We start from the raw sequence: 26483 nt of genomic DNA, 5'->3' as shown, positions 1-26483 counted from the left end.
AGCATGCATGGGCGTTCCAGGTGCCTGACCTGCTGCTTTTGGGATGGGAGGTAGCTGGGGGGGGAAGCAGGGGCTGCCCGGGGGAAGAAATGATGGCTGAGCCAGCTTGGGATGGGGGCTGGGGTGGGAGGCAAGATGGGGGCTGTCACTCACCATTCATTTAAGCGGGGTGGCTGGAGCCAGGGTAGGGGGTGGAGCCACAGCTGTCACTCCTCCTGCCTCTGAGCTCAGGGCCTGGATGCATTTAGGCTGAGGGGGCAGAGCTGGTGGCTGAGGGAGTGGAGCTGGGGGCTGTCACTCACCACGCATTTGAGCTCAGGGTGCCAGGCATCCAGTTTTCGAGCGGACCACCCGGTCGAAAAGGGACCCTCGCAACTCCAGTCAGCACTGTTGACCAGGCCACTAGAAGTCCAGATGGCTGGCTCCTAGGCGGAGGGACAGCCACGGTGGCTCGATGCGCTGCCCCCACCCTGGCTCCACAGCTCCCATTGGCCGTGAACTGCAGCTAATGGGAGCTGCAGGGGTGGCGCCTGCGAGCAGCATGCAGAGCCATCTGGCTGCCCCTACGCCTAGGAGTTGGACATGCCGGCCACTTCTGGGAGCCACCTGACGTAAGTGCTGCCCGGATCCTGCGCCCTAAACCCTCTGCCCCAGGTCGGAATGCCTTCAGCACCCAAACTCCTTCCCAGAGCCCGCACCTCATACCCCAACCCCTTCCCATACCCCAAAGCCCTTTCCCACACCCAGAACCCCTCATTTCTCACCCTACCCTGGAACCCTCACCCCTGCATACCAACCCCCTGTCCCAGCATGGTGAAAATGAGTGAGGGTGGGGGAAGAGCGAGCAACGGAGGGAGGGTGGATGGAGTAGACAGGGCCTTGGAGACGGGGCAGGGCAAGGGTGTTCTGTTTTGTGTGATTAGAAAGTTGGCAGCCCTAGTGCTGGGACTGGGGGGTGGAGCCAGAGACTGTCACTCACCACGCGTTTGAGCTCAGGGTGCCGGGCCTGGATGCGTTTGAACTCACGGACTTTCCCCTCATCCACATCCTCCTTGAGCTCCCAGGTACTGTCCTCATAAGGCAGGGAGCACCACTTCACCAGGTAATAGATCACCGGCTGTGGCGACAGGGACAGGGACAGGCCCATGGTCACAAGGGGCTCCCACGGCACCCAGCCCCCACAGCTCATCCCCGCCCCATGGAGAGTGTCAGCTCTCCCCAACCAGGCCAGGGCCATGTGCTGGGAGGGGAGAACTGGTGCCTGTTCCCAATCCTCAACCCCACCCCCGAAGCGAGTTTCCTTGGAGCTTCACTCCAAGCCCCAATAGCCCCCCATAAATCAGGGGGGTTTGCAGCCCCAGAGCCTTGCCCCTGCCTCAGACCCCACTTCCCCCACACACTTCACCCCACAGCTAAACCCCCAACCCCACCCTGGTCACCTCTCCGTTGTCCTTATCGACACTGTGGGACTCATCCAGGATCCGGTCGACCTCCACATAGTCAGGGTTAAAAGGCTCCTCATCCTGGGGAGGAGATGTACATAACTCCCCTCTCCCTGTCCCCCGTCTCCCCGAGGGCTGGCACTCACCCACACACCCCATCCTGGCCAGGGACCCCCAGCTCCCACCCTCCCAGCCCTCTGCTGCTGTGGGGAAGGAGTCAGTCCCATGGCCACAGTGCCAAAGGGACCCCTGGGTGCCCATAGGCAGAGGGCTTCACAGGGGCCTGCTGGGTCAGTTAGGTACGTCACAGCTCACCAAAGGGTGGCAAGTTAGATCTGTCCCATGAGCCAGCAGCCCACCAGCTGCCAGTCCTCAGAAAATGCACGTACAGAGAACATTTACGGAGTTCTGGGTCTGTGCTGGAAATTATGTTCTTAAGGGCTTGGAGTTAGAGTGGCGACATCCTCTGAAACGCTGCTTTCAGGCCGACAAGACCAGACACTTCTCAGATACTCAGACATTAATGCCAGGAAGGACCACTGTGATCTCCTCATTTGACCTCCTGCAAGTCGCAGGCCCCAGACCCTCACCCACTCCTGTAACAGACCCCCAACCTCTAGCTGAATTACTGACGTCCTCAAACTATGGTTTAAAACTTCAAGTTACAGAGAATCCATCATTGACACTAGTTAAAACCTGCTGGTGACCCACGCTGCAGAGGAAGGTGAAACCCCCCCAGGGTCTCCCTGTCTGGCAATTTGATTATTATGGCCTCACAATGTGTACCTATTTATATAGCGAGCCATCTGCTACGTAAGAGATTGCAGCATCTACGGGAATGACAGACAGTGGGGGTGTCCTGTATAGGAGGAACAGCAGAGGATTTCTGCTGTACCTCGGAGTGCAAAGCAATGAACACCAGTGCCTTCACCTGGGAGGCAGCCAGCCAGCATGCCTGTCCCATGAAAGGAGGGTCACAGCCAACCTGGCTGCAAAGAATCTGGGTGAGCAATACTCATCAAGAGAGTCTGTAGCTCAGTCAGTCCAGGCTCTGGAATGGGTGGTAGTGTTTCATTTTCTAGTCACCCTCTCTTTCCAATACTTTACTTACTGCAACTGGAATCTCTACGCTTTGTCAATGAAACCGTATCCTCGTTTTCAGTATTAACCAGTGGTTCTCAACCTATTTACCATTAAGGGCTGCATATGTGGCTCTGTGTTACGTAGGCTGCCCCCACTACAATAGATACACTACCTGTATGGCCCTGAGGGTGTCACATGGGCCGCAGGTGGAGAACCGCAGCTCTAAATGTATCCAAGTGCTGTGCTGAGGGAGCGGTGATCTGAGGGCGTCTTGCCTCTTTGGGAGTAGCAAGTCTGTGGATGCTGCGAGTGGCCAGGGGAGGCGTGGAGGGCCCAGAGCTGGGGTGTGTCAATCGCTAACCTGTTCAGTAACAGTGGGGCAGGCGAGGCAAGGGGGCAGTGCTTGTGTTACCCATAGAGTTGGGGTGCTGGGTTGCCCTCACACTCAGGGTAGGGGGTATCGAGGAGCCTCACAGCTCTGGGTACTCCCAGGAAGTGTCACCGCTGGCCAGACCCTGTGGTCCCCCCATGGCTCACACCCACCCGCCCCATGGTACCTCATGGAAGAAGTGCCTCATCTGGGTCATCTTGGTCTTGAAGCGCTTGAGTTTCTGGTGGATTCGCTTGTCCTTCTCCAGCTGGGCAATGGTGGCCCATTCGCAGTGCAGATACGAGCTGGAGGAAGGGCAGAGGGGTTAGGCAAATGGACGGACACCCCACGAGTGATATTAGATCTGGCCAGAAATTGGAGTTTGAATTCCGTGCCTGGAAATTCTGACAGTGGGGAGTTTTCTCCATTCAGAATCTGAACAGAAGCAGAAATTTTAGAATCTCCTGAGAAACAAAACCCCGAAACAAGTGTGACCCATGGGCATGGAAACCCGCCGTTTCCATAGGGTGAAGGAGGAGCCTTATGAATTTATGGTTTCAAGTAGTCTCATTTTATATGAAAACAGACATATAACATGATATGTTGTGCTGGCGGGCGTCGACAGCGGCCACGGCCCACAGAGCTGGTGGGCGCACCGGCCATCCTTCAGTCAAGCTAAACAGAAGGAGCAGTTCAATGCCCTGTTAGGTAGTGACTGCTGGGAGCAGTAGGTAACCATCCCCCCAGGCAAAGGGTCTGGCTGCAGAGGCAGGGTCTGGGGGCTGACGTGGGCATGGGCGAAAGCCAGCAGGAAGGAGCGATGCAGCAAGGAGCATGGCCTGGGGTGGGAGCTGAGACATGGAGCTCCTTGGGACACAGGACTGGCCGTGGAGGCAGGCCTGGAGAGCACGGGCCAGGAAACTGCCTTATCGTGTCCCAGGGCATGGGACTGTGTGTTGGTTCTTTGGGACTGCAGCAAAGAGCAGACCTGACTATCACCGATTTCTCTTCATGGAAACAACCCGGCAAGGCCCCAGGTTCCGACAACCTGCCTGGGCCTTCGGGCCCCAGGATAATGTACATAGATGGAACATCCCAATTTGTTAATAGAAAAGTGGAGTCAAAAGAGAGCCAGTCAAAATGAAACACTTTTACTTCCTGGACATCCCTGGAATGAGAATCTTCTTGTCAAAAGTTTGGTAGTGAAATTGTCACAGAGCTGACACGTTTTGGGGCATTTTTTTGGAAGGGAAAACTGTTTTGCTGAAAATGTTTCAACCAGCTCTAAATGCCTCCCATGCTCCACCCCTCCTACGCCTTTGACCTTCCCCAACTGGGCGCTGGTGCCCATGTGCAGTGCAGCGGTGAGCAGCAAGCCCAGTGCCCCTGCCACCCAGGGTCTGTGGCATTAGGTGCTCCAGATCCATCTGCCTCCCCTCAGGCCCTTGCAGGGGAAAACCAGAGCTGGGGAGATACAGCTGCACCCTCCTCACACCACGCAGGGGCAGGTGAGGAGCTGGGCTCAGTGCATTCTGGGGGGGAGCGGTGCCCAGACGCCTTGGGGAAGGTCACGATACCTACTAGTTTTTTGTATTTGACGAAGAATTCCTCTGCTTCAGTGAACTGCCCTGAGGGGAGCTGGAGAAAGAGAGAGAGAGGAGAGAGGAGTTAGTGTCTGCTACCACCCCCTCCCAAACCCACCGAAGCACCCAGCTCCACCCTCCTCCCCCTGCAGCCAGCACCCCCTAGAGGAGAAAGGCCCCATATCGCAGTCCCTGGCCCCCTCCTGTGGGGTCTGGTGCCCAGGAGGCATCAGACCCATCCTTGCAGTGTGCGCTCTCACCTCCTTCTTCACCACCCGCATGGACAGCACCTTGTCTACAATGGCGGCATCCTCCTCACTGGGGTTCTCCTGAGGGCAAGGATGGGAGAGATTGGGGGAGTGGGAATTACACGCAGCAGAAGCCTTTCACACCCTGCCTCCCAGACTGCAGACTGGACCCTAGCCGCAGCTGCATCATACTTCACGGCCCAAACGCTCTTGGGGCCCCTCCCACCCAGCCCCCCAGGCTTACCACAAGGAAAGGTGTAGGGTGCAGTGATTCTGCTCCCTGCATCCCCCTGGGGCCCAGGCAGATTGGGGCGCGGACTCACCACGAAGAACTGCATGGAGGGCAGGGTCTCTCCCTCCGGCTCAGGGGCAGGGGGCTGCGGCGCGGGATGCTGCTCGGGCCGCACTGGCCCTGTCACGTCCAGCTCCTCATCCTCCTCGTCGTCCGTGATCTTGATGTCCAGATCCTCGGTGTATTTCTTCCGCTTCACCTGCCGGTTGGAGCGACGCTTCTGGGGGTGCAGGAGTGGGGCGCGTGTTAGAGACACCCCAGGACAGACACTGCACACCGAGCCCAGACAGGGCCCCACATACACACATAAGGGGTTAGAGGGCAGGGGGACAGACACACACACAGGGTGCATGGCACAGCCCCCTGCCCCACTCACTCCCCCCAGCAGAGATCACACTGCTCTCCTCCCAGGCAGGGAACCCAAGTGTCCGGAAAGCCTGTGTGCCCAGGCCCCGCCATGTGCAGTGCATCAACCCCCCACACCCCCCCAAGTCTCCTCACCTGAACGCTGCTCTCCTCCTCCTCGCGGGGGGATGGAGCTGGAATGGCCTCAGTGTCAGAGTTATCGGAGGAGGCGTTCCGCTTCCGTTTCTTCCCCACTACGGGGGTGATGGTGCTGGGGATGACGACAGGGGACAGACAGGCAGAGTGAGGGGGGCTGGGCTCACACCCCATCGGGGGGACTGCAGGGGGAAGAGAGGCCAGGGCTCTGCTCTGCTGGGCAGACAGAGCCGCTACCCACCTCTCGCCAGCGCATCCAGCACAGCTCCCACCCCAGCCCAGATCTAGCCCCAACCCCTCCAGCACTGGCTGCAGCTCCCAGTACAACCCCCACCAGGGACCAGCCATCTGCCTGCACCCCCCAAGAGCGAGGCAGGGCAGATGGGACCAGAGGGGCTGGGGAAAGGTGGGGTGGGGCTTCAACAGGGGAAGATGGGGAAACTTTCCAGCCTTCAACCCTGAGTTTCGTGCACCTCTGGGCTGGGGGTCAAGTCTCCCCTGGGCGGGGCTGCGTGATGAGATGGGCGTCTCCGGACTGGGAGGGTTGTATGAGGGGTCTCACCTGGGCTTGCTGCGCCCCTTGCTTTTGCCAGAGCCCCCCTGGCCCCGGCCCTTGCGGGGCCTCTCCTCCTTGGGCCCCCCACGCTCGCCCTTGCGGCGCCGCTTGCGTTCGCCCTCCTCCTCGGGCCGCACACTAGGCAGCTCATCCTCATTCAGCACGCGGGGGATGTTCTGCTCGCCGCGGGCCCGCGCCCGGGCAATGGCTTCCGCCACGATGCGGTTCGCCTTCTCCTGCTTCTTCTGGTGCTCCAGCTTGCGGGTCTCCTCCGAGCCACTGCGTGTGCCATGGCCGGACAGCGCCGCCACCTCGCTGCTGCTCAGCACCTTCACCACGGAGAGCCCAGGTGAGCCGCCCTGGGATGAGCCAGCCTGGGAGAGCGGGGGACGAGACCATCACCCGGACTACCCTCAGACGCCCTGACCCAGCCTTCCCCCCAGGGAGCTGCCATGGGACGAGCCAGCCTCAGACCATCACCCTCTGACACAAACTCCCCTCAGACATCGCCTTCCACCAGGGGAGCAGCCGAGGGATGGGCCAGCCAGGGGTAAGGGGGATGGGGGGGACAAGGAGACCATCACCCCCTGACCCAAACTCCCCTTAGACCCCACTTTCCCCCCGGGAAGTTGCCGTGGGATGAGCCAGTTTGGGACCATCACCCCCTGACCCAAACTCCCCTCAGACGCCGCCTTCCCCACGTGGAGCCACCCGGGGATGTGTGGCCTAGGGGAAAGTCACCCCCGGCCCCGATTTCCCAATGGGCCCGGGGAGCCTTCACAGACACCTTCACCACCCCCCACCTTGGGCAGCTCCCCCTAAGCAGGCTTCAATCCCCAGCTCACCTGTGGCTGCAGCACAACCTTGAGCGGCACCGTCAGCCTCTGCCCCGGGCCACTCACCACCTGGGCCTGCTGAACGGAGGAGACCGCCAGGGGGGGCTGCTGTCCTGAAGCACCTGCTGCCGGGGGCTGCTGCAGCAGCTGGATCTTGTGAGGCCCCCCAGGCTGACCCCCTGGGGGCTGCTGCACCTGCAGCTGGATGGTCACCACCTTGGCCGGCTGGCCTGGCACCCCCTTGGCCTGGCTCAGGGCCGCCAGCTGGTTGCCCTGCAGCACGATCTTCCCCGGCAGGTTGCCCAGCACCACGTGGCGCTGCCCTGGGGGGCCACTGCCCCCCTGCGGCTGCTGGAGCACCAGAGTGATGCGCTTCGACTCACCCTGCAGGGGAGAGAGCAATGGGGGTTAGACACCAGCCCTCCCACTCCAGTGCCCTCCCCCTGGAGCGTCAGCAGGATGTGCTTTGACTCTTTCACACTGGGATCAGACATGCCCGTCCCCCAGCCTCCTTACCTGAGCAGGGGCGGATGTCAGGGTGACAGCAGGTTTCAGGGGTGTTCCACCTGCAGCCCCCATGCCCCCCGCCGGGCTTTTCACTGGCTGCAACACCAGCTGCTTGACAGGCCGGCCGGGCTGGACCAGACGGTGCACAGTGGTGGGGCCGCCCGAGGCGGACACCTTGGTGGCCAGCACAGCATTGCTGGAGACGATGGAGACGCCAGGGCGCAGTGGGGTGCCTGTCAGTACCTTGGCAAAAGTCACCTTGCCCCCGTTGGCTGCCCCCAGTGGCTGGGGCTGGGCCTGGATCTGAGCCACGTGGGCCCCCGTCACTGAGCCGCCCGCTGGGGCCTTCAGGATGACAATCTTGGGGGCTGGCAGCGGGGCTGCAGCCTGCGGCAGCTGCTGCCCCACAACGGAGGAGGAGGACACCACGGCAGTGCTGGCACTGGACACGCCCATAAAGGGGTTCCCCTGGCTCAGCACCTCCTGCTCCTGGGGGAGTCCTGGTTGCGGAGGGTCTGGCTGGGGGGAGACAGGCGTGGGATTCGGCTGCCCCGGCAGCGTCTCTGGCTGGGCAGGCTCTGTGGCAGGGGGAGGCGTTGGCTGGGAGGGGTCCAGTGCCCCCGGCAGTCCCAGCGCCTCTTCGATGGGGTCGGGCGGTGCTTGGGCAAAGCCTTCGTCCGTCAGGGAGTCCAACCCGAAAAGGTTGGGGTCGTCGAACAGGTCCATGATGGGGTCAGCCATGGCAGTGGGGGGGGGGAGGAAGAGGGGGCTGTCACAGTGGGGAGGGATTTGGGGCTCCCCTCCCCAACGAGCGTCACAACTGGGGCCTCCGCGGGTCACGTCAGGCGGCGCCAGGCCTCATGGAGAAGGAAAAGCAGGAGTCCAGGTCCGGCTGCATGGGAGAGACGGGAGGAGGGTTACTGGACGCACCTCCAGTATCTCAATCCCTGGCTCCCAGCTAGGGAGGCCAGATGCTCCCATGTACATGCCCTCCTCACTCCCGCCCCACATCCCCCTGCCGTCCCAGCTCTGCCGTGGCCCCACAGCCCCCTGCGATCCCCACTCTGCCGCTGCCCCACAGTTCCCTGCTGCCTCAGTTCTGCTGCCTCTTAATCCTGACCCACAGTGCTCTGCCATCCCAGCTCTGCCCCTTAATCCCATCCCACAGCCCCATTGCCCCAGCAATCCCGACCCACCGTCCCCTGCTTTCCAGTGCTTCTCCCATGTCCCGTACACACACCCCAACTCTCCAACTGAGACAGAAAAGGGGGCACATCTCTGGTATCCAAGAGTCCCCCTCTTCATGCCTGAACAGCTACCAGTCCCACAGAGCAGGAACAGGGTTCCCAAAGAGAAGTGACCCCCCAAATCCTGTCCCAAACCGCTGCTCAGACCCACACCCTGTCTCGCTTTCGCAGCGCACAACAGCAGCAGGGATCCCAACTTCCCTGCTGTCACCGCACAGAAACAAGAGACCCCCCCACCGTAGTCCTCCCCTTGCCAATAAACCAACAATGACAACCAGGAGCCCCCCGTCCCCAGACACAGCAGGGAAACAACAAGGCGAGTTTGGGACAACCCCAGAGAAACTGAAAGATTCCAGTGCAGGCCCCCCTCACCTCAATGCACCTTGGGGGGTGCTGCACAGAGACTGGGGCCAGAAAAGGGCTCCCCAACAGCGTCCGATGGATAAGATGGCACTGAGCAGACAGAACTGGGCAACCACCACATTGCTCCCCCCTCACATTGCTCCCTCCATCCCCACACACTGCAGCCCCCACAGCGTTACAGACCCTGCCCCCACAGCATTAGACCCTTCCCCGCACCCCACATACAGCGTTACACATACCCTTCCCCACACAGTGTTAGACCCCTGCACAGTGTTACAGGCCTTGCACCCAACACTGTTACAGACCCTGCCTCCCACACCGCACCCCCCGCACAGCGTTACACCAACCGTGTCCCCCCACACCATACCAGAACCCCTACTTCACTGCTCCTAGTTCCCCAGGCTGTCCCATCTCCATCCCTCTCCTGCCCCACCAATCCTCTCCCTACCCAGTGCCCCCCGATATTCCTCCATCTTATCCCCACCCTCCTACAGCCTGTGTCCTCTTTTCCCTTAATCCCTCACAGCTCTCCAGCTCCCCATCTCGCCACAACCCCTGCCCCATGCACCCTCACCACACCCGCTCCCATCCCCCTGCAGCCCCCAACCCAACCCCCATTTCCCTCCAGCCCCAGCTCCCCCGTAACCTCAGTGTTCCCCATCCATCCCACTCCCTGCCCCCAACCCCTCTCCCACAGCTCCCCACACCCCCATCCCCTCAGTGCTCCTTCTCCCCCAAACCATACTGCTCCACCTCACCCCCACATGGCCCCAGTGCTCCCCCACCCCACCCACATGGTCCCTCCCCTTGTACACCCCTGCCCCAATCTGCCTCAGTACCCCAATGCCTCTCGCACAGCTCCCCACATGCCCCTCATGGCCTGTATACTCCCCCACCCCATGCTCCCCCCACATGCCCCCAGGGCACCCCCCAATGCTCCCCCACCCCACCTCCCCCCACATGCCCTCACCCCCCAATGCTCCCCCATTCCCTCCTCACCCCCAGGGCATCCCCCACATGCCCCCCACCCGCAACGGGGCCCGGGCTCTCCCGGACGCGGCTCCAACCCCGGCGTCTCGGCGGCGGGTCTGTCCCACGGGCCGGGCGGGAGGCGGGGCCGGGGCCGGCCGCTTCCAGCAGCGCAGCGGACACAGGGCCCGGCCCCGCGGACACCCGCCCCCCGCCCCCGGGATCCCCCCAGCCCGGCCCCACGGACACCCGCCCCCAGCTCCCTCGATCCCCCAGCCCGCCCCACGGACACCCGGCCCCCCCGCCCCCAGCTCCCTCGATCCCCCAGCCCGCCCCACGGACACCCGCCCCCGGGACCCCCCAGCCCGCCCCACGGACACCCGCCCCCCCCCGCGCCCGGGACCCCCCCAGCCCGGCCCCACAGACACCCGCCCCCCCCGCCCCCAGCTCGGCCCCACAGACACCCGCCCCCAGCTCCCTCGATCCCCCAGCCCGCCCCACGGACACCCGTCCCCCCCGCCCCCAGCTCCCGGGACCCCCCCCCAGCCCGCCCCACGGACCCCCCTTCCCGGCCCCACAGTTCCCAGGACCCCCCCCTTCCCGGCCCCACAGACACCCGCCCCCCCTTCCCGGCCGCACAGCTTCCAGGACCTCCCCTTCCCGGCCCCACAGACACCAGCCCCCTCTGCCCCTGGGACCCCCCCCAGCCTGCCCCACAGCTCCTGGGACCCCCCCCCACCCAGCCCCACAGATACCCCCCCCAGCTCCCCAGGAACCCCCCCCAGCCCGGCCCCACAGACTCCTGCCCCTACCCCGCCTGGTCCCACAGAGACCCGCCCCCCCCAGCTCCCCAGGATCCCTCCAGCCTGGCCCCACGGACACCCAGCGCCCCCAGCCCCACAGAAGAGACACCCCCCCACAAACTCCACCCCCAAGAGACCCCCCTCCCAGCCCCCCACCCAACACCCCCAAGATCAGACCGCCCCCCCCAGAGCTCCTGAGAACCCCAACATCCCACCCCACCCAGCAGACCCCCCAGAAAAATCCACCTCAGCCCCCCCATCCTGCCCCCACCTTTCCCCCTCGAGCTGCTGCACCCCTGAGTCACCCCCAGAGCCAGCCCAGGGATGCAGGTGCTAAGTGCTAAACTCCGCCATGACTCCCCAAACACATGCTGGGGCCGACCTCTGCCGCACCACTGTGCCACACACCAACTCCCCCCCCGGAGCCCAGAGGACCCCCCCATCTAACACCCACTGCACGACAGGCCTGGGGCTCCAGCCACCCACCCACCCCAGCACATACCTACCGGCCTCCCTTCAGGGCTGTGCGAGATACAGCCGCTTCCAGGGCCCCCCACAACTGCTCCAGCTGCCCTCTCCCCACTGTGCCCAGAGATACCTCCCATACACCCCAGAGCTGAAAGTAACACCCAACAAGCCGATGGGTGGGGGATGCAACCCTTAGTCCTGTACCTTTCCCAACAGCCCCTCTCAGTGCTATCTGCAGGCACCCATCCCCCATGCTCACTCTGCGCCAGCCGAACCCCCAGGGCACCTCAGCCATTACGCTCCCCATACCGCAACCCCCCCTGGGCTGCACTGTGACCCCCACTGCCCGGCGCCCACCCACTATTAACCAAGCTCTGCTAAAGGCCCACGCCACATACCCTCTCCCTGCATGCATCGTCCTGTCCCCCGCCCGCAGCACAACACAAAATTGACATTGGGAGCCCATGCCCCGCTCCCTGGGAGTGTCAGCATAAAACGGGGATCCCCCATACCGTGGCCCTGTGGAGCTCAGCTGGGCCTGGGCCATGTGACGGGGATCACGACCCCACTGCCAACCCCAGCTCCCACCTGAGGACACGTTCCTGGAGGTAGGTCCTGGGGGTCGGAAGAGTCCTCGCAGGGAGGGATTCAAGGCCATCCCACTGTACCAGGGTGAGGGGATGCCCCAGGGGGCAAGTGTGTGATGGGACAGGAGGGGAGAAAACTAACTTTCCATTCTCCCCTCAACATAGCATCCCTGCCATGGGGGACAGGCTGGGGTTGTTGCCGGGCAACGACCTTGCATCCAGGTTGCACAACATTACTGATGGGAAAACAGCCGGGAGCTAGCAATGTGACTCGGCAACAATGGGGGTCGGGGAGCACCCCCCACTCCAGGGCTCAGGGATTCAAATGCACTCAGCTAAGGGCCTCAATGGGCAAATTGCAGAGTCAGGAGAGTGCCAGTGATCTGGCTTGGCCAGGCAGTGACTAAGGGGGAAGGCAGCAGCTGCAGAATCTCGGGTTCATGTCAAAGAGGTCCTTCGTCATTCTAGGGTTCACACACGGAGAAGAGCATGCACCCTCTGTCCCCTCACAGCCATGCAATGTGCTGCAGCTACCAGGGCTCCTAGGTGCCAGCCCCCAATTGGCCCAGAGATCATCCCCCTTCCTCTCCCGATGCCATCACTTGGTCTGAGCCGTGCACACACACACCCTGCTGCTGTACAGAGCCTGCCATCCCCTGCCACGCTGCACAGCACAGCCTGCTGCACCCCGCTACTCCCCATCACCCACGCCGACAGCCCTGCAATGCTGTACAAGGCTCTGTCCTGGCCCACATGGGACCCTCGACGTTCGGGAGCAGGTGGGTGATGTATGCCAGGCAAGGGTCTGCCTGTGCCCCTCAGTCCCAACCCACGAACAGCGGCTATCCCTGACCTGGGGCTCCCCACCCATAGCACTGCCAGTGCCCCTCACTCCTGACCCACAGACCCCTGCAATCCCTGGCTGGGCTCCCCACACACAATTTTCTCAGTGCCTCTCACTCCGGACCTGCAGCCCCCTGCTAGCCCAGCCTTGGGCTCCCACCCACAGCTCTGCCAGTGTCCTTCAATACTTTTCCCCTCACCTGAGCTGCCCCTGCAACACACAGGCACCAAGCTGGTATCTCTCCCCAGCCCCAAAACTCCCACTGAAAATATCTGTGATCTTGTGCTGACATCTCTCAGATCCCTGATAGTCCTTGTAACGGGGCTCCAACACCATGTGCCTCACCCTCCCACAGGCCCCCCACCTTCCAGCCCTTCCCCTCTTTTTGGCAGACACCCCCTGGGTACACATGGGGCCTACCTACCCCTATGCACCATGGGGAGGGGAGGATTGAGCTATTACCAGACACAAGGGGAGAAGAAAACCAGAGACAAGCCATGGTAAGACAGGGGTTCAGAACCCCGCGGAGAGGGGCTAAGGTGCTATTGCAGACACCCCACATCATCCACGCTGTCTCCCCACTCAATACAGTAACATGGGACCAACCTGAGTGGATGCCCCTCTACTGCTAACCAACACCAGCTCCACCCCCATAGGCAGGGGGCTCCCAGGCCTTAGAGGGGGTGTGGAAAGAAGGAGGGATTTCACTCCAGAGGGAAGACTGGGCAGCACCCTCCCCACAGAAACCTCCCACAAGGGGCAGCACGATGTATCCTCTCCCTGTGCCCCCCAGAACAGCACAGCACAGATGCACCAATCCCCCCCATGTGTTCCCTGCCCCCCCAGGAAAGGGCTACCTGGGTGCTTCCTCCCCCCACCAATCTCCTTACCCCTCCCCCACCCACCAAGGACAAGGTGACATGGACCCCCAGTACAATGTGGATTCAGCCCCCCAATCCTAATGTGAACCCAGCCCCCCGTGCAGCGTGAACCCAGCCCCCCCTCCTCCAGTGCAGCGTGGACCCAGCCCCCCCTCCTCCTGTGCAGTGTGGACGCGCCCCCCCCATTATCCCCTATGGGGGGCGGGCTGGACCATCCCTCGGGGGGGGGGGGGGGGAAATCTCCCTGCCTGGCCTGCATCCCGCAGACGGGCACGTCGCCATCCCATAATACCCCTGCCGGGCGGGGGGGCGGGGACCTTACCTGGGGTCTCCCCTGCGGCTGCCTCGGCCTCACCCTTCGCGGCGCTACCCCCCCCTCCCCGGGAGAGAGAACAAGGCAGCTGAGCATGGGCGGCGCAACCTAACCCGCAGCCCCTCCAAGCCCCGCCCACCTCGCCCGGCAGCGGCGACGGGCCCGGCGGCCTAGGAGGCGGGGCCAGCCAGCAGGTTAGGCTGAGAGCCGACCAGGAAGTCTCCGCAGAGAGGCGGGGGAGGGAGTGAGGGGCCTCGCCCGGGCGGGTCTGCCTGAGTGGTGCCTGAATTAAAATAATAATAATTTAATAAACCCGTTGTTTGTGGATTTATCCCACCCCCCATTCGTTTGGAAACCTGTTGTAGGTAATTTTTTTACACCCCTTTCACAGTCAGGCAGTGGGTAGGTCAGCTATGTGGTATAGCCATCTTGGTGTGGGATGGATGCTGAGTGTATTTTGAGGGGGGTCCCCTATTTAACCCAGGAGTGACCCCACACTCGCAGTGCCCCACCACCGTCCAGTGCCCGGCTGGTGAACAGTCTGCCTGACCCTGATCCAAAAACCATAAGTCAGCTTCCCCCCCAATCGTGAGATGGGCCTAAAATCATGGGATCCCGGTTAGAAATCCTGGGATTGGGTTCAATAGTAATGAGACTGACTTTTAAATTAATGGGATTGTGTTTAAAAATCATGGGAGTTTTTTGTAAACAAGTATAACATTTACGATTCTTTTTAATTTTTTTTTTTAAGACTTTAGGGGTGGTCACTTTTCCAACTTTTCTCATGCAACAGCAGGGCCAGAAACTCCCTTTACAAAGTAAGAAAGCTGGCAGTCTCACATAAACAATTATAATAATCTCTAGCTTCCATCTATTGTTTTTCATCTGTGTTGATCCCAATGTGCTTTAAAAACAAGGTCAGTATAACTACCCGCATTTTAGAGATGGGGAAACTGAGGCACGACATGGTGAAGTGACTGTTCAAGGTCACTCAGCAAGCCAGAAGCAGAGCCAGGAATAATCACCTAACACTAGGAGCTGGGGCTTTAAGAGAAACACCCAATGTCCAAGACTTGCAATAAAATGATTAAATCCAGCAACACTGAAATGCTAAAAAACATTAATTAACCACCAACCTGCACCAAAAAAAAAAAAAGATTTTTGTTATCCTTCTATGGTTGGAGTTTAAAGTGGAGTGGAACAGTCAACCTCAAGGGCAGAACTTTTTGTTAAAGAGTAGCGAATTCAAAAGGCTCTAAAATCTGCAGGCATACTCACACTGTCCTGAAAATTGCTTGGCTTCATTAAGTCTAGGGGAAGAATTAGTGGCCAGTGTTTAGGGTCATTTGATCCAATGGTTCCCAAGATTCTGCCCCACACAAAATTAGCTTCTTTTACATCTTCAAAATGCACTGAAATCCACATACACAGTGAGATCATCTTGATTGCTGGTAGACCACCGAAAGGAGCTGGAGTAGGAGTTGTGCTGCGAATTTGGAGTAATTTGGTTCAAGGAGTTCTAGAGTCAGAAACGCCCCTCCTACCCTCAACACAAGTGAGCTGCTTACAGCTTTCAGATTACCATCCATGCATACTGGTAATCTGCCTTAAAAGTAGTGCACCCCAGGATATGGGGGAGGTGAACACCCCACTGAGATGAATGTGGCAGCTCACACGCACTGGTATGGCGTCAAGATAAATCTGTCAGCCTAAAGCACCACACTGAGATGAATGAGGCAGCTCATACCTCTCTGACCCTCACCTACTACAGAGCCCCTTTCCCCTCTAGCCCTGTGGGGGGATGGAGAGGTCAGGAGGGAGATACAGCTGGTAGCTGAGTGGGAGGTGCAGTTCTCTCCCCTGCACATAACCCTATTTCTGGGTATTACCACAGGAGAGATTTACTTTAGCCCTCTAATTCCCATTTTTCAAAGGAATAAAATGGTGTCAATCCTGGTTTTCAGAATCTTAAAGGCTGTTCTACACATGGAGTTGCTCTTGATTAAGGCAGGGTGTGAATTTAAAGTAGAACAGCTATTCTGAAAAACTCCATATGTGGATGCTCTTATTCTGTAATTCACATCTTTAATACAGACTAATTTTTCTGAGTGCACACATGTAAACAAGACTTTATTGTAGAATAAAAGCATACAACACAGGAAGTTATTCTAAACTATTCCGCTTTAAATTCATGCCCTGCCATAAACTGGATTAATATCCCCATGTAGACAATCCCTAAAAATGCCCACTTCTGGAGTTATAGTCAGGAAAACTACACATGTACATAAACCCTCAGGCGCTGTCTACACTGTAGACTCCTGTCGACACAGTTTTATGGGTCGGGGTTGTGAAGCAGTGTATCCCTGACTCACAAAGGTGTGCCAGCAAAGCTCTTAGCAATACTCCTACTGGTACAGCTCTTTCACTTGACGGAGACCTGGTCTACATTCACCATTGATATGAGCAGAGCTGTTTCACCCGGTGTAGTTTTGTTACCCACATACCTGTTCTAAGCTTGAGAACAGATGGATTTATACTGGCACGTGAGCACTTTTGTCTCCTCCAGGAGGATTTGCCCGTGTAGCTAGACTGGTCCAGCTACGGCAGAAAAGCTTTTCTAGTGTGTACAAGGCACCCGCTGGACGTGCCAGCAAAAGCACCATCTTTTCTTGCTGGTATAAACTGTGTCCACACTAAGAGGGTTTGCTGGTCTAGCTACTACAGTTACCCTGGCAAAGCCTGCACAGTGATACACAGAAGCCAAGAACTCTTCTACTGGAATAAGAACGTCCACATGTGGGGTTAATCTGGACAACGCTGTGTGTAAGCAGGCCTTAAGTCTAGGTGCCTTCTGGGCTCTGGGAGATGTGAAGGAAATTCCAGGGCAGTGAACAGAGAGATGGTGGGGCTTGCTCCCCTCCAGGTCCCTGAGGATTTTACAGCTAGGATCAGGGTGTGGCCAACAGAGCTTCTGTCAGTGAGAGGGACAAACCCTGCAGCAGCATCCGCCTTCTGTGGGACTCTTTGGGGCCTCTGCCCCACATTGCCCCCTGCATTGGCATGCTCAGAGGCACCATCGCAGAGTGGGAACAAAGCTATTTGCCCCTGACCCCAGAGCGTTAAAAGCTTGCTTGCCTTGCTCCATTTCTGCTCTTCATTCAGAGGTCACTGCCTGAAGTCAGCGCCATGCCCCTGGTTTCAGGGCTCAGCCTATGAACCAGGACCCAGTCTTCACAAAGGAAGCTGAGCCCCAGTGGGATTCAAATAAAACAGGCACATTGAGGCAGGGGCAGGGTTTATTCGACATCCAGGGTCACAAAGAAACCAAGAGGAGTCCTGACAGACAGCAGACTGAGGAGGGATGAAAGGATACAGGCAGAGAAAAAAGCAGGTGTGTATGGGGATGGCTAGAAAGCGTGGAGAAACAGACAGATAGACAGACACCAGGTAGAGATATGTAATGTTATCAGTAAAAGGACAAGGTGGGTAGATGAGGACAGACACTGCAGGGGGAAGGACAGACAGCTGGGTGGGTGACCAGTCAAATTCTTTCTCCCCAGAGAGATGCCCAGAAACATTAGCCTCTGTGACCCATGTATTAGTCACTGCTGCGCTTCCCGGGGGCTCGACCCAGCCAGCCTACGCGGGGCCACGTCTCACACCCAGATGACCCAGTGCAGCTCCAAGGTGTCTGAGAAGTGCAGGGAGAAATGCCCACAAAACCGCTTCGGTCCTTCCATCAGAGAGCAGTGGCTCACCTAGTCTAACTTCTGTACTAAGCCCAGTGACTGGTGTCTGGCGAAAGCATCCCTCAGCTGGGATTCTCAGCCCTTCCAGCTTGATGCTGAGACCTGGAGCAGCTCAACACATTTCCCTCCAAAAAGCTTTTTAATCCCAAAGGGGTGTTTCCGCAAAGCCACTTCCCACAGAAAAAGATTTATTGTTTTTTAAACAAAGTCAAAAATTTTATTCTACAAACAGTGGGGGAATTCCTTCCCTCCTCCAGTAGCCCTCCCCTTTCCTTGCCCCAGGAAAAGAGGGAGGGGATGTAAAAGTGAGGGACAGGAGGAATTCCCCCGACTCCTGCTATTCTGAAATGAAACCATTTGACAGTTTCAAAAGTTTAAATAACCCATCACCCGTGAAAAAAGGGGAACCAGAAAAACTAGTGTTCCCCCTCAAAGTCCCGTCCCCCCCGAAACAGGAAGAAAAACAACCAAACAAAAACTAATCAAAATGTCTGAATGAAATTAAAATTGCTCATTTTCTTTTTAAAATAAAATAAAAAACTGCCCCAAAACAAACCCTAAAATGCCCAAATTTTGGACTGAATTCATAACTCCCAGATAGCTTCCCTGTGGGGCTGGACTCCCTCAGGTCAGTCCTGTCCCAGGAGATGCTAAGACCTTGTCTACACTTAATGGATATGTCAGCCAGGGGTGTGAACAAAACACACAACCTAGCAACACAGCTATGCCAACAAAGCCCCAGCTGTGCGGGCAGAAAAGGGCTTGTCAGCACAACTAATGTTGTTTGGCGAGGTCACGTTCCTCCACTGGCAGAAAAACTTCTGGAGATGCAGCGCATGCTGGCATAGCCTGCGTAGTGTAGACACAGCTAGAGACAGACAGTGCAAGTCCCTAGGCTTGCAAACTGGGACTGTCCCTAACAAAGCCAACATGTGCCTCGAAACTGTCTCCTGCACTTGAGAGATGGGTCGAAAGTTTGTTTTACAAAAAGCTTCAACAGAAAATGAACAATTTTTGTTTCTTCAACATTTTAAACTTTTTAAATTGTTTTTGTTTCAAAATTTGAAACAAGTTTTTTTTTCAAAGTGTTTGTAAACAAACATTTACGTAATAAAAAAAAGGATTTTCTTGGTTTTTCCTTCTCTCACTTTTTTTTTCTTTTTTTTTTTAAATTCCCTTTCTCTCCTTTTTTACCTCACTGGGGAAAAAAAAAAAAGGATAGAACAATGATCACTTTTTTTTGGTTAAAACGTTTTTTTCTCACTGGGAAAATGTAGACACGAGAAACAGAGGGGTTCTTCCTCCCAAATTCTCCAACTTTAAAAACCTTTCAAACTCCTTTTTCCCCCATAGAAAATGCAAGAAAATAAAAATGCGAGAAAGTTGACATTTCCCCACAATTTCAAACCAAAAATTTGCAATATTTTCCCTTTCAAAATATTTTAAATTGTTAAATATTTATGGGAGGGGGGAATCTACGTGTATATAGAGGTGGAACCCTATTTTTCAGCAAAACATTTTTGTCCAAAATCCAATGACCCCCCCCCCCCCAGTGCATTTATGCTAGTAACACGTATACAGCAGTAGCACACAAAGAGCACAGCAGGTTGAGGCCCACTTGGTCCAGGAGACACAGAATACCCAACCGTCCCCACCTCAAGCAGCTTGCGATCTAAGGGGTGAATTTAAAATGGAGCCATTAAACCAGATTAAATCCCTGTATGGATGCTCTTATTCAGAATTAAGGTGACACTAATTCAGTTGATTTTAATTTACAGCCAAAATGAATTAAGCTAAACGGTATTCAGCTCACTTTAATTCTAAATAATAAAAGCATCCACACAGGGGTTTAATGCACTTTAAGGAATCTACTTTAAAAGTGAATACAGATTAACTTTCCTGAGTAGACAGCCCCTCAGGTATCATCTACATGGGGAAATTGCATCAGTCTAATGCAGCCAACCTGCAAATTCCAACTCAGACATCCAAGCCAGAACAAACCACGGCACTGTCTCCCATTTGGGTTTAGAAGTGGTCTATTTCTAGGGTGACCAGATAGCAACTGTGAAAAAACGGGACAGGGGGTGGGGGGTAATAGGCGCTTATATAAGAAAAAGTCCCCCAAAAAGGGGCTGTCCCTATAAAGACGGGACATCTGGTCACCCTACCTATTTCAGTTTAGTTTACAATTGGGCACAGGTATTGTAGCGTCCAACGGGGTCCAGCAGCAGGTTCAAACCAATCAGCGTGTAACCCAGGGGTTGCTGTGGCCTGCCAAGCTCCCCATGCCCCCTCCATTCCCCCCCCCCCCCGAGTTATTTGCTGCGGCCGGCAAGCTCCCCCCCGAGAGCGCCGCGTTCCCGCGCCTCCGCCTACCTCCAGGCGTTTCCCTCCGCCAAACAGCTAGGAGGGAGGGGGGAGGAGCGGGGAGCCTCCTGCTCAGGGGAGGAGGCAGAGAAGAGGCAGGGCAGGGGCGGAGTTGGGGTGGGGATTTTGGGGAAGGGGTTAGAATGGGGGCAGGGAAGGGGTGGGAAGAGGCAGGGCGGGACGGGGTCTCATGGAAGGGGTGGAGTGGGGCAGGGCTGGGGGCAGTAGGGTGCGGGGGTGTCAGTGATGCAGCCCTCGGGCCAATGTACTAGTCCTCATGTGGCCCTCGTGGTGATTTGAGTTTGAGATCCCTGGTGTAACCGGTGCAACGTTCCCATGCAGGTAAAGACTAAAAGACCTTCCAGACTCTGCAGGTGGGTGAAGTGAGATGGGGTGACTTAGTAGAATGTATGCAGTGCGTAGCCACGGGCCAGCACAGCCCTCCAGCTGCCTGCAGCAGCGCACACGGGGTTCGGAGGAGGCCAAGGGGTATCTTTAGGGAGCTTTCCCCAGAGCTAAGGGGCAGGAATGGAGGCCGGGCACATGGTTGTCCGTTCCCTCTGGGAGCCATGCTGACCTGAGCTGGGAGACAAGGGGAGTTGGGGTCTTTGCAAACCCCAGTCCTGACTGTAAAATGCTCCCCTAGATGCACCAGTTACTGAACGCAGTCTATGGCCCCATCACCAGTGTCTGTACCTCTGTGTTGTCAGTATGGTCCCCCTGCGGCCGGAGACATTGGGGCCCAGATGTTCAGAGCTCCCTAAGGGAACTGGGTGCCCAGTGAATGGGAAACTCAGTACCTGAAGCCCCCAGAAAGCTTAGAAAAACTGAGTCCTGCCCACACTGACAAGAGAATAAATCTCCCATCAGTGGTGCGGCCTAGGAGGTTACAGCAGTGGGCGCTGGGAGCCAGGACTCCTGGGTTCTCTCTCCGGCTCTGGGAGGGGAGTGGGGTCTGGTGGTTTAGAGCAGGGGGGCTGGGAGCCAGGACTCCTGGGTTCTCTCCCCGGCTCTGGGAGAGGAAGGACCACGCCATGGTGCCCTGCCCCATAAGCAGAGATGCAGGGAGTGCGGATTGCAGACATGCACACGTTTAATAAGACGAGGAGCCACAGAGAGCGAGTACACAATAAAAGCCAATACAGGCTGAGGGGTGGGGGCTGGGCACCTGGCCAGGAACACACAAACAGGGTGTGGGCGGGTCCCCAGTTGGGACCCACAAGCCCCAGGGAAGGGTTGGGTGGGGTCTCGCTGGGGCCCGGGCAGCAAGAAATGCAGCTGAAGCGAGAAGGCACTGACGAGGGGAGACTCCAGACCCGGCTCTGCCTCTGCCCCCCACCCCAGCTTACAAGAAGGAATGTTTGGGGGGGTGGAACCACGGGCAGGGTCTCTAACCACCCCCCAGGCATGAGTCAGGGGACACCTGTTCCCCTCTATGGGGTCGGGACAGGAGTCATGAGCCCCCTCCCACCTCCACAGCTCAGCAAGGGAGCCACCTTCCCCGCCAGGGACCGGGGTGGGCTGGTCTCAGTCCCAGGGGAGCAGAGGGTGACCCCCCCCCACCCCACTCCAGGGGCACTGGCATGCACCAGAGTGCACAACGAGGGGCTCAACAGCAGCCCGAGCTGTCTCCTGAGCCTTGGGGGCTGTGGCGAGAGCCGGCGCCAGGAGCTGCGCCTGACGGCTGCTGGGGCCCGATCTTGATGCCATTCGCCTAGAAGAGAGAGGGGAGGTTACTCAGGTGTGCACAGGGGAGGCTGCTGCCCCCAGGGGCCCTGCAACAAGACACTGGGTCTGGGAATGGGATCCCATCACCCCTAGAAGATCTCACAGAGCTCCTGGCCCCTAGGGGAAGGGACCCAGGCATCCGAGATAGCAGCATGGGGCACTCACTCCCACAGCATATGCCTTGGAGAGGAAGTGGGAACCCAGGTGTCCAGGACAGCAGTGCCAGGGCACCCCCAAGCCAGGAGACCCTGCAGGCCTCGGGGGATGAGCAATGGGGCCCAGGTGGGGCAGGGAGTGGGGGCGGGTCTGGCTCACCTCGTTGTTGACGTCAAAGAGCCCCTGCTGAATCTTCCTGTAGATTTCCTTGGCTGTGTCAATGAAGGCCTGAAAACCCAACACATGTGGGGCTGAAAGCAGGCTGGCCTGGGGCGTCTCTCCCCCACACCCAAGATGCACCCCCTAGCCCTGCTGTAAGGGGGGGACTCCTGGGTGTAACAGGGTGTGGAGCGGGGGACTATGGGAAGTTACCCCAGGTCCCCTCTGCCACTGGCGGCTGTCTTGGCCAATCGGAGGGTGTGGGAATGGGGTGGGCAGAACAGGGAGGAATGGGGCGGGAGAGCGGGTGGGCAGGTGGGGGGAGGTGGTGGGAGAGCAGGTTGGGGGATGGGGCAGGAGAGCAGGTGGGCAGATGGGGAGACTGCGGGAGAGCTGGTGGTGGGTGGGAAGGGGCAGTCCCGGGCCGTGATCCCAGCCCCCTTTTCCCTTGGTTACCTCCTCGACGTTGGTGGATGTCTTGGCCGAGGTCTCCATGAAGACCAGCCCGTGTTCCCGTGCGAAGGCCTCTCCCTCTGCTTTCTGCACATCCCGCCGTGACTCCAGGTCGCTGCAGGGACACCAGGGGTGGAGGGTGAGCATGTCTGGGCAGGGGTCCTGCTCCAGTGAGTCCTACGGCCCCCAAGGGCAATGCTGGGAGCCCTGCCCTCGGTTGTGGAGCCTGTACTGGCAGGGCTGAACATGCTTCACCCTGGATCCCTGCACCACCCAGAGAATTCCCTCACTGAGAGCCAGCTTCCCATCTGACCCAGCAGATGTCATCCCTGCACCCACCTACCCCCTGAGGTTCTTGCACCCCACGGAGATGAGAAACCCCCTGGCAGCTCCCCCAGCTCCTTGACAGAAGATCTCTGCATGGACCTGGCCTGGACCCCAACCCCCTCAGTTACCTCTTGTTGCCGATAAGCATGATGACCATGTTGGAGCTGGAATGCTGCCGAGCGTCCTCCAGCCACGAGGTCAGGTGGTTAAAGGTCTCCCGCCTGCGGGGCAGAGAGGGGTTGGGAGGTGCTGTGGGGACAGACAGGCTCTGAGCGTGTGAGGGAGGGGAGTGTGGGGTGAGGGAGCCAGGCCCTACCTGGTGATGTCATAGACCAGCAGCGCTCCGGCTGCACCACGGTAGTAGGAGCGGGTGATGGAACGGAAAGACTCCTGTCCGGCCTGGATGGGAGAAAAGGGGGGTGAATGCAGCTGCTCACCTGGCTCCACTTCCCTGCTGGGTCCCCCGGCTCTCCCAGTCACCCTATTCCCCTGCATCACACCCACCTCCTTCCCGTACAATCCTCCCTAGCACCCTCCACACAACCACACCCCACAGCTCCCAGCCCCATCACTCCCACTGCTCCTAGCTACCTACCCCCACACCTCCTCAGATACTTCTCCCAGCCCCATTTCTCCCCACAATTGTGAATGCAGCCTCCCCACCAGTGTCTGCCCATCTCACCGTGTCCCAGATCTGCAGCTTGATCTGTTTGCTATCAATGTTGATCATCCGAGCCCCGAACTCCACACCTGGCAGAAAGACACAACATTAGAAACCATCAAAAGGGGGACCCAATGGGGCAGGCGCAGTATAGTACACAGCTCCGCCAGTGCTCCTCACTCCCGACACACAGCCCTGGGCTCACCCCCACACTCCCAACCCGCAGCCCCTGCTAGCTGAACCCTGCTGGTGGCCCTCAATCCCGGCCCGCAGCCCCTGCTAGCCGAACCCTGCCGACAGCCCTCACTACCGACCCACAGCCCTGGGCTCATCCCCTCACTCCCGACCAGCAGCCCCTGCTAGCCGAACCCTGCCAGTGCCCCTCACTCCCGACCCACAGCCCCTGCTAGCCCAGACCAGCCCTGCCCCCCAGCCAGCCGCTGCCCCTCACTCCCGACCCGCAGCCCCTGCTAGCCCAGCCCAGCCCAGTCCCCCAGCCAGCCGGTGCCCCTCACTCCCGACCCGCAACCCCTGCCCCCCAGCCAGCCGGTGCCCCTCACTCCCGACCCGCAGCCCCTGCTAGCCGAACCCTGCCGACAGCCCTCACTACCGATCCACAGCCCTGGGCTCATCCCCTCACTCCCGACCAGCAGCCCCTGCCCCCCAGCCCAGCCCAGCCCAGCCCAGCCCCCCAGCCAGCCGGTGCCCCTCACTCCCGACCCGCAGCCCCTGCCCCCCCCAGCCAGCCGGTGCCCCTCACTCCCGACCCGCAGCCCCTGCCCCCCCAGCCAGCCGGTGCCCCTCACTCCCGACCCGCAGCCCCTGCCCCCCCAGCCAGCCGGTGCCCCTCACTCCCGACCCGCAGCCCCTGCCCCCCCAGCCAGCCGGTGCCCCTCACTCCCGACCCGCAGCCCCTGCCCCCCAGCCAGCCGGTGCCCCTCACTCCCGACCCGCAGCCCCTGCTAGCCGAACCCTGCCGACAGCCCTCACTACCGACCCACAGCCCTGGGCTCATCCCCTCACTCCCGACCAGCAGCCCCTGCCCCCCCGCCCAGCCCAGCCCCCCAGCCAGCCGGTGCCCCTCACTCCCGACCCGCAATCCCTGCCCCCCAGCCCAGCCCAGCCCCCCAGCCAGCCGGTGCCCCTCACTCCCGACCCGCAGCCCCTGCCCCCCCAGCCAGCCGGTGCCCCTCACTCCCGACCCGCAGCCCCTGCCCCCCCAGCCAGCCGGTGCCCCTCACTCCCGACCCGCAGCCCCTGCCCCCCCCAGCCAGCCGGTGCCCCTCACTCCCGACCCGCAGCCCCTGCCCCCCAGCCAGCCGGTGCCCCTCATTCCCGACCCGCAGCCCCTGCCCCCCCAGCCAGCCGGTGCCCCCCACTCCCGACCCGCAGCCCCTGCCCCCCCAGCCAGCCGGTGCCCCCCACTCCCGACCCGCAGCCCCTGCCCCCCCAGCCAGCCGGTGCCCCCCACTCCCGACCCGCAGCCCCTGCCCCCCCAGCCAGCCGGTGCCCCTCACTCCCGACCCGCAGCCCCTGCCCCCCCAGCCAGCCGGTGCCCCTCACTCCCGACCCGCAGCCCCTGCCCCCCCAGCCAGCCGGTGCCCCTCACTCCCGACCCGCAGCCCCTGCCCCCCCAGCCAGCCGGTGCCCCTCACTCCCGACCCGCAGCCCCTGCCCCCCCAGCCAGCCGGTGCCCCTCACTCCCGACCCGCAGCCCCTGCCCCCCCAGCCAGCCGGTGCCCCTCACTCCCGACCCGCAGCCCCTGCCCCCCAGCCAGCCGGTGCCCCTCACTCCCGACCCGCAGCCCCTGCCCCCCCAGCCAGCCGGTGCCCCTCACTCCCGACCCGCAGCCCCTGCCCCCCCAGCCAGCCGGTGCCCCTCACTCCCGACCCGCAGCCCCTGCCCCCCAGCCAGCCGGTGCCCCTCACTCCCGACCCGCAGCCCCTGCCCCCCCAGCCAGCCGGTGCCCCTCACTCCCGACCCGCAGCCCCTGCCCCCCCAGCCAGCCGGTGCCCCTCACTCCCGACCCGCAGGCCCTGCCCCCCCAGCCAGCCGGTGCCCCTCACTCCCGACCCGCAGCCCCTGCCCCCCAGCCAGCCGGTGCCCCTCACTCCCGACCCGCAGCCCCTGCTAGCCGAACCCTGCCGACAGCCCTCACTACCGACCCACAGCCCTGGGCTCAGCCCCTCACTCCCGACCCGCAGGCCCTGCCCCCCCAGCCAGCCGGTGCCCCTCACTCCCGACCCGCAGCCCCTGCCCCCCAGCCAGCCGGTGCCCCCCACTCCCGACCCGCAGCCCCTGCCCCCCCAGCCAGCCGGTGCCCCTCACTCCCGACCCGCAGCCCCTGCCCCCCCAGCCAGCCGGTGCCCCGCCCCGCTGTCACCGATGGTCAGGTCATGGACGGGCTGGAAGCGCTTGTCCGTGAACTGCAGCAGGAGACAGGATTTCCCGACACCTGGGGGCACAAAATGAGACTCTCAGGCCCGGCCCCGCCTGGGGGCTGAAGCTGCGTCTCCCCCCGGCCCGCCCCCACTCCGGGAGCGCGGGGCCAGGTGGGGTTGGGGGTAGGCAGTGAGCCCCCCCACAGGGGCTCCCCTCCCCGGTGGGCCCAGCGCCCCTCCCCCACAGGGGCGCCCCTCCCCCACAGGGCCCCGGGTACCGGTGTCCCCGATGATGATGTATTTGAAAAGATAGGCATAAGACATGACGCCCCAACCAGGTCCGCCAAAGGCCTCTCTAGCCCCGCCCAGTCTCCGACTCTACTGCTCTACATCTGGTAGCCGCTCTATCCCCACGCAGTGCCGTCTTCAGTCTCCACTGCACTACTTCCGGCGCGTGGCGCCGCTCTATCTCCAGCACGGGGCCTACTCCATGCTCTACTTCCGGTACGCTCTATCCTGTATCCGGTGCCAACTCTATTATCCACTTCCGGCGCCGCTCTATCTTTGGGAGAGCTAAACTCGGTTGCTCTCCAGCCGGAAGCCGCTCT

The 26483-nt window shown here is 60.0% G+C and overlaps 2 protein-coding genes across 2 annotated transcripts in view; both read right to left on the bottom strand.

Annotated features, from left to right (window-relative positions):
• Nucleotides 1-14057, bottom strand: part of CHD8 (chromodomain helicase DNA binding protein 8) — a 29268-nt gene extending 15211 nt beyond the window's left edge. Inside the window, exons 1-11 of the mRNA XM_037915697.2 lie at nt 13903-14057; nt 7428-8310; nt 6921-7295; nt 6082-6449; nt 5520-5634; nt 5050-5238; nt 4739-4807; nt 4481-4533; nt 3083-3203; nt 1440-1523; nt 980-1117 (exon numbers count right to left, since the gene is read on the bottom strand). Coding sequence (XP_037771625.1) covers nt 980-1117; nt 1440-1523; nt 3083-3203; nt 4481-4533; nt 4739-4807; nt 5050-5238; nt 5520-5634; nt 6082-6449; nt 6921-7295; nt 7428-8159 — 2244 coding nt within the window. The 5' untranslated portion in view covers nt 8160-8310; nt 13903-14057. The remainder of the gene's footprint in view (nt 1-979; nt 1118-1439; nt 1524-3082; nt 3204-4480; nt 4534-4738; nt 4808-5049; nt 5239-5519; nt 5635-6081; nt 6450-6920; nt 7296-7427; nt 8311-13902) is intronic.
• Nucleotides 14058-21084: 7027 nt separating this feature from the next.
• Nucleotides 21085-26475, bottom strand: RAB2B (RAB2B, member RAS oncogene family). Its single transcript, XM_037915677.2, has 8 exons — nt 26154-26475; nt 25878-25949; nt 23515-23582; nt 23149-23231; nt 22961-23053; nt 22509-22620; nt 22053-22121; nt 21085-21723 (listed from the first exon to the last, which is right to left on the bottom strand). Exons 1-8 carry the CDS (start codon nt 26197-26199, stop codon nt 21619-21621), a joined length of 648 nt encoding a protein of 215 aa, XP_037771605.1. The 5' UTR covers nt 26200-26475; the 3' UTR covers nt 21085-21618.
• Between the last annotated feature and the right edge of the window lie 8 nt (nt 26476-26483).

This window comes from Chelonia mydas, chromosome 13 (assembly GCF_015237465.2).
Source record: "Chelonia mydas isolate rCheMyd1 chromosome 13, rCheMyd1.pri.v2, whole genome shotgun sequence".
In the NCBI taxonomy this organism is placed as follows: Eukaryota; Metazoa; Chordata; order Testudines; family Cheloniidae; genus Chelonia; species Chelonia mydas.
This window is presented reverse-complemented; position numbering and strand designations above follow the sequence as displayed.

What these genes read in the sequence shown, in the direction of transcription:
- RAB2B (XM_037915677.2), bottom strand. Translation starts at nt 26,199, where the DNA reads ATGTCTTATGCCTATCTTTTCAAATACATCATCATCGGGGACACCG. An exon ending in CATCATCATCGGGGACACCG is followed by an intron (nt 25,950 to 26,153) that starts GTACCCGGGGCC and finishes TTGTGCCCCCAG; the next exon opens with GTGTCGGGAAATCCTGTCTC. An exon ending in AGCTGCAGATCTGGGACACG is followed by an intron (nt 23,232 to 23,514) that starts GTGAGATGGGCA and finishes TCTCCCATCCAG; the next exon opens with GCCGGACAGGAGTCTTTCCG.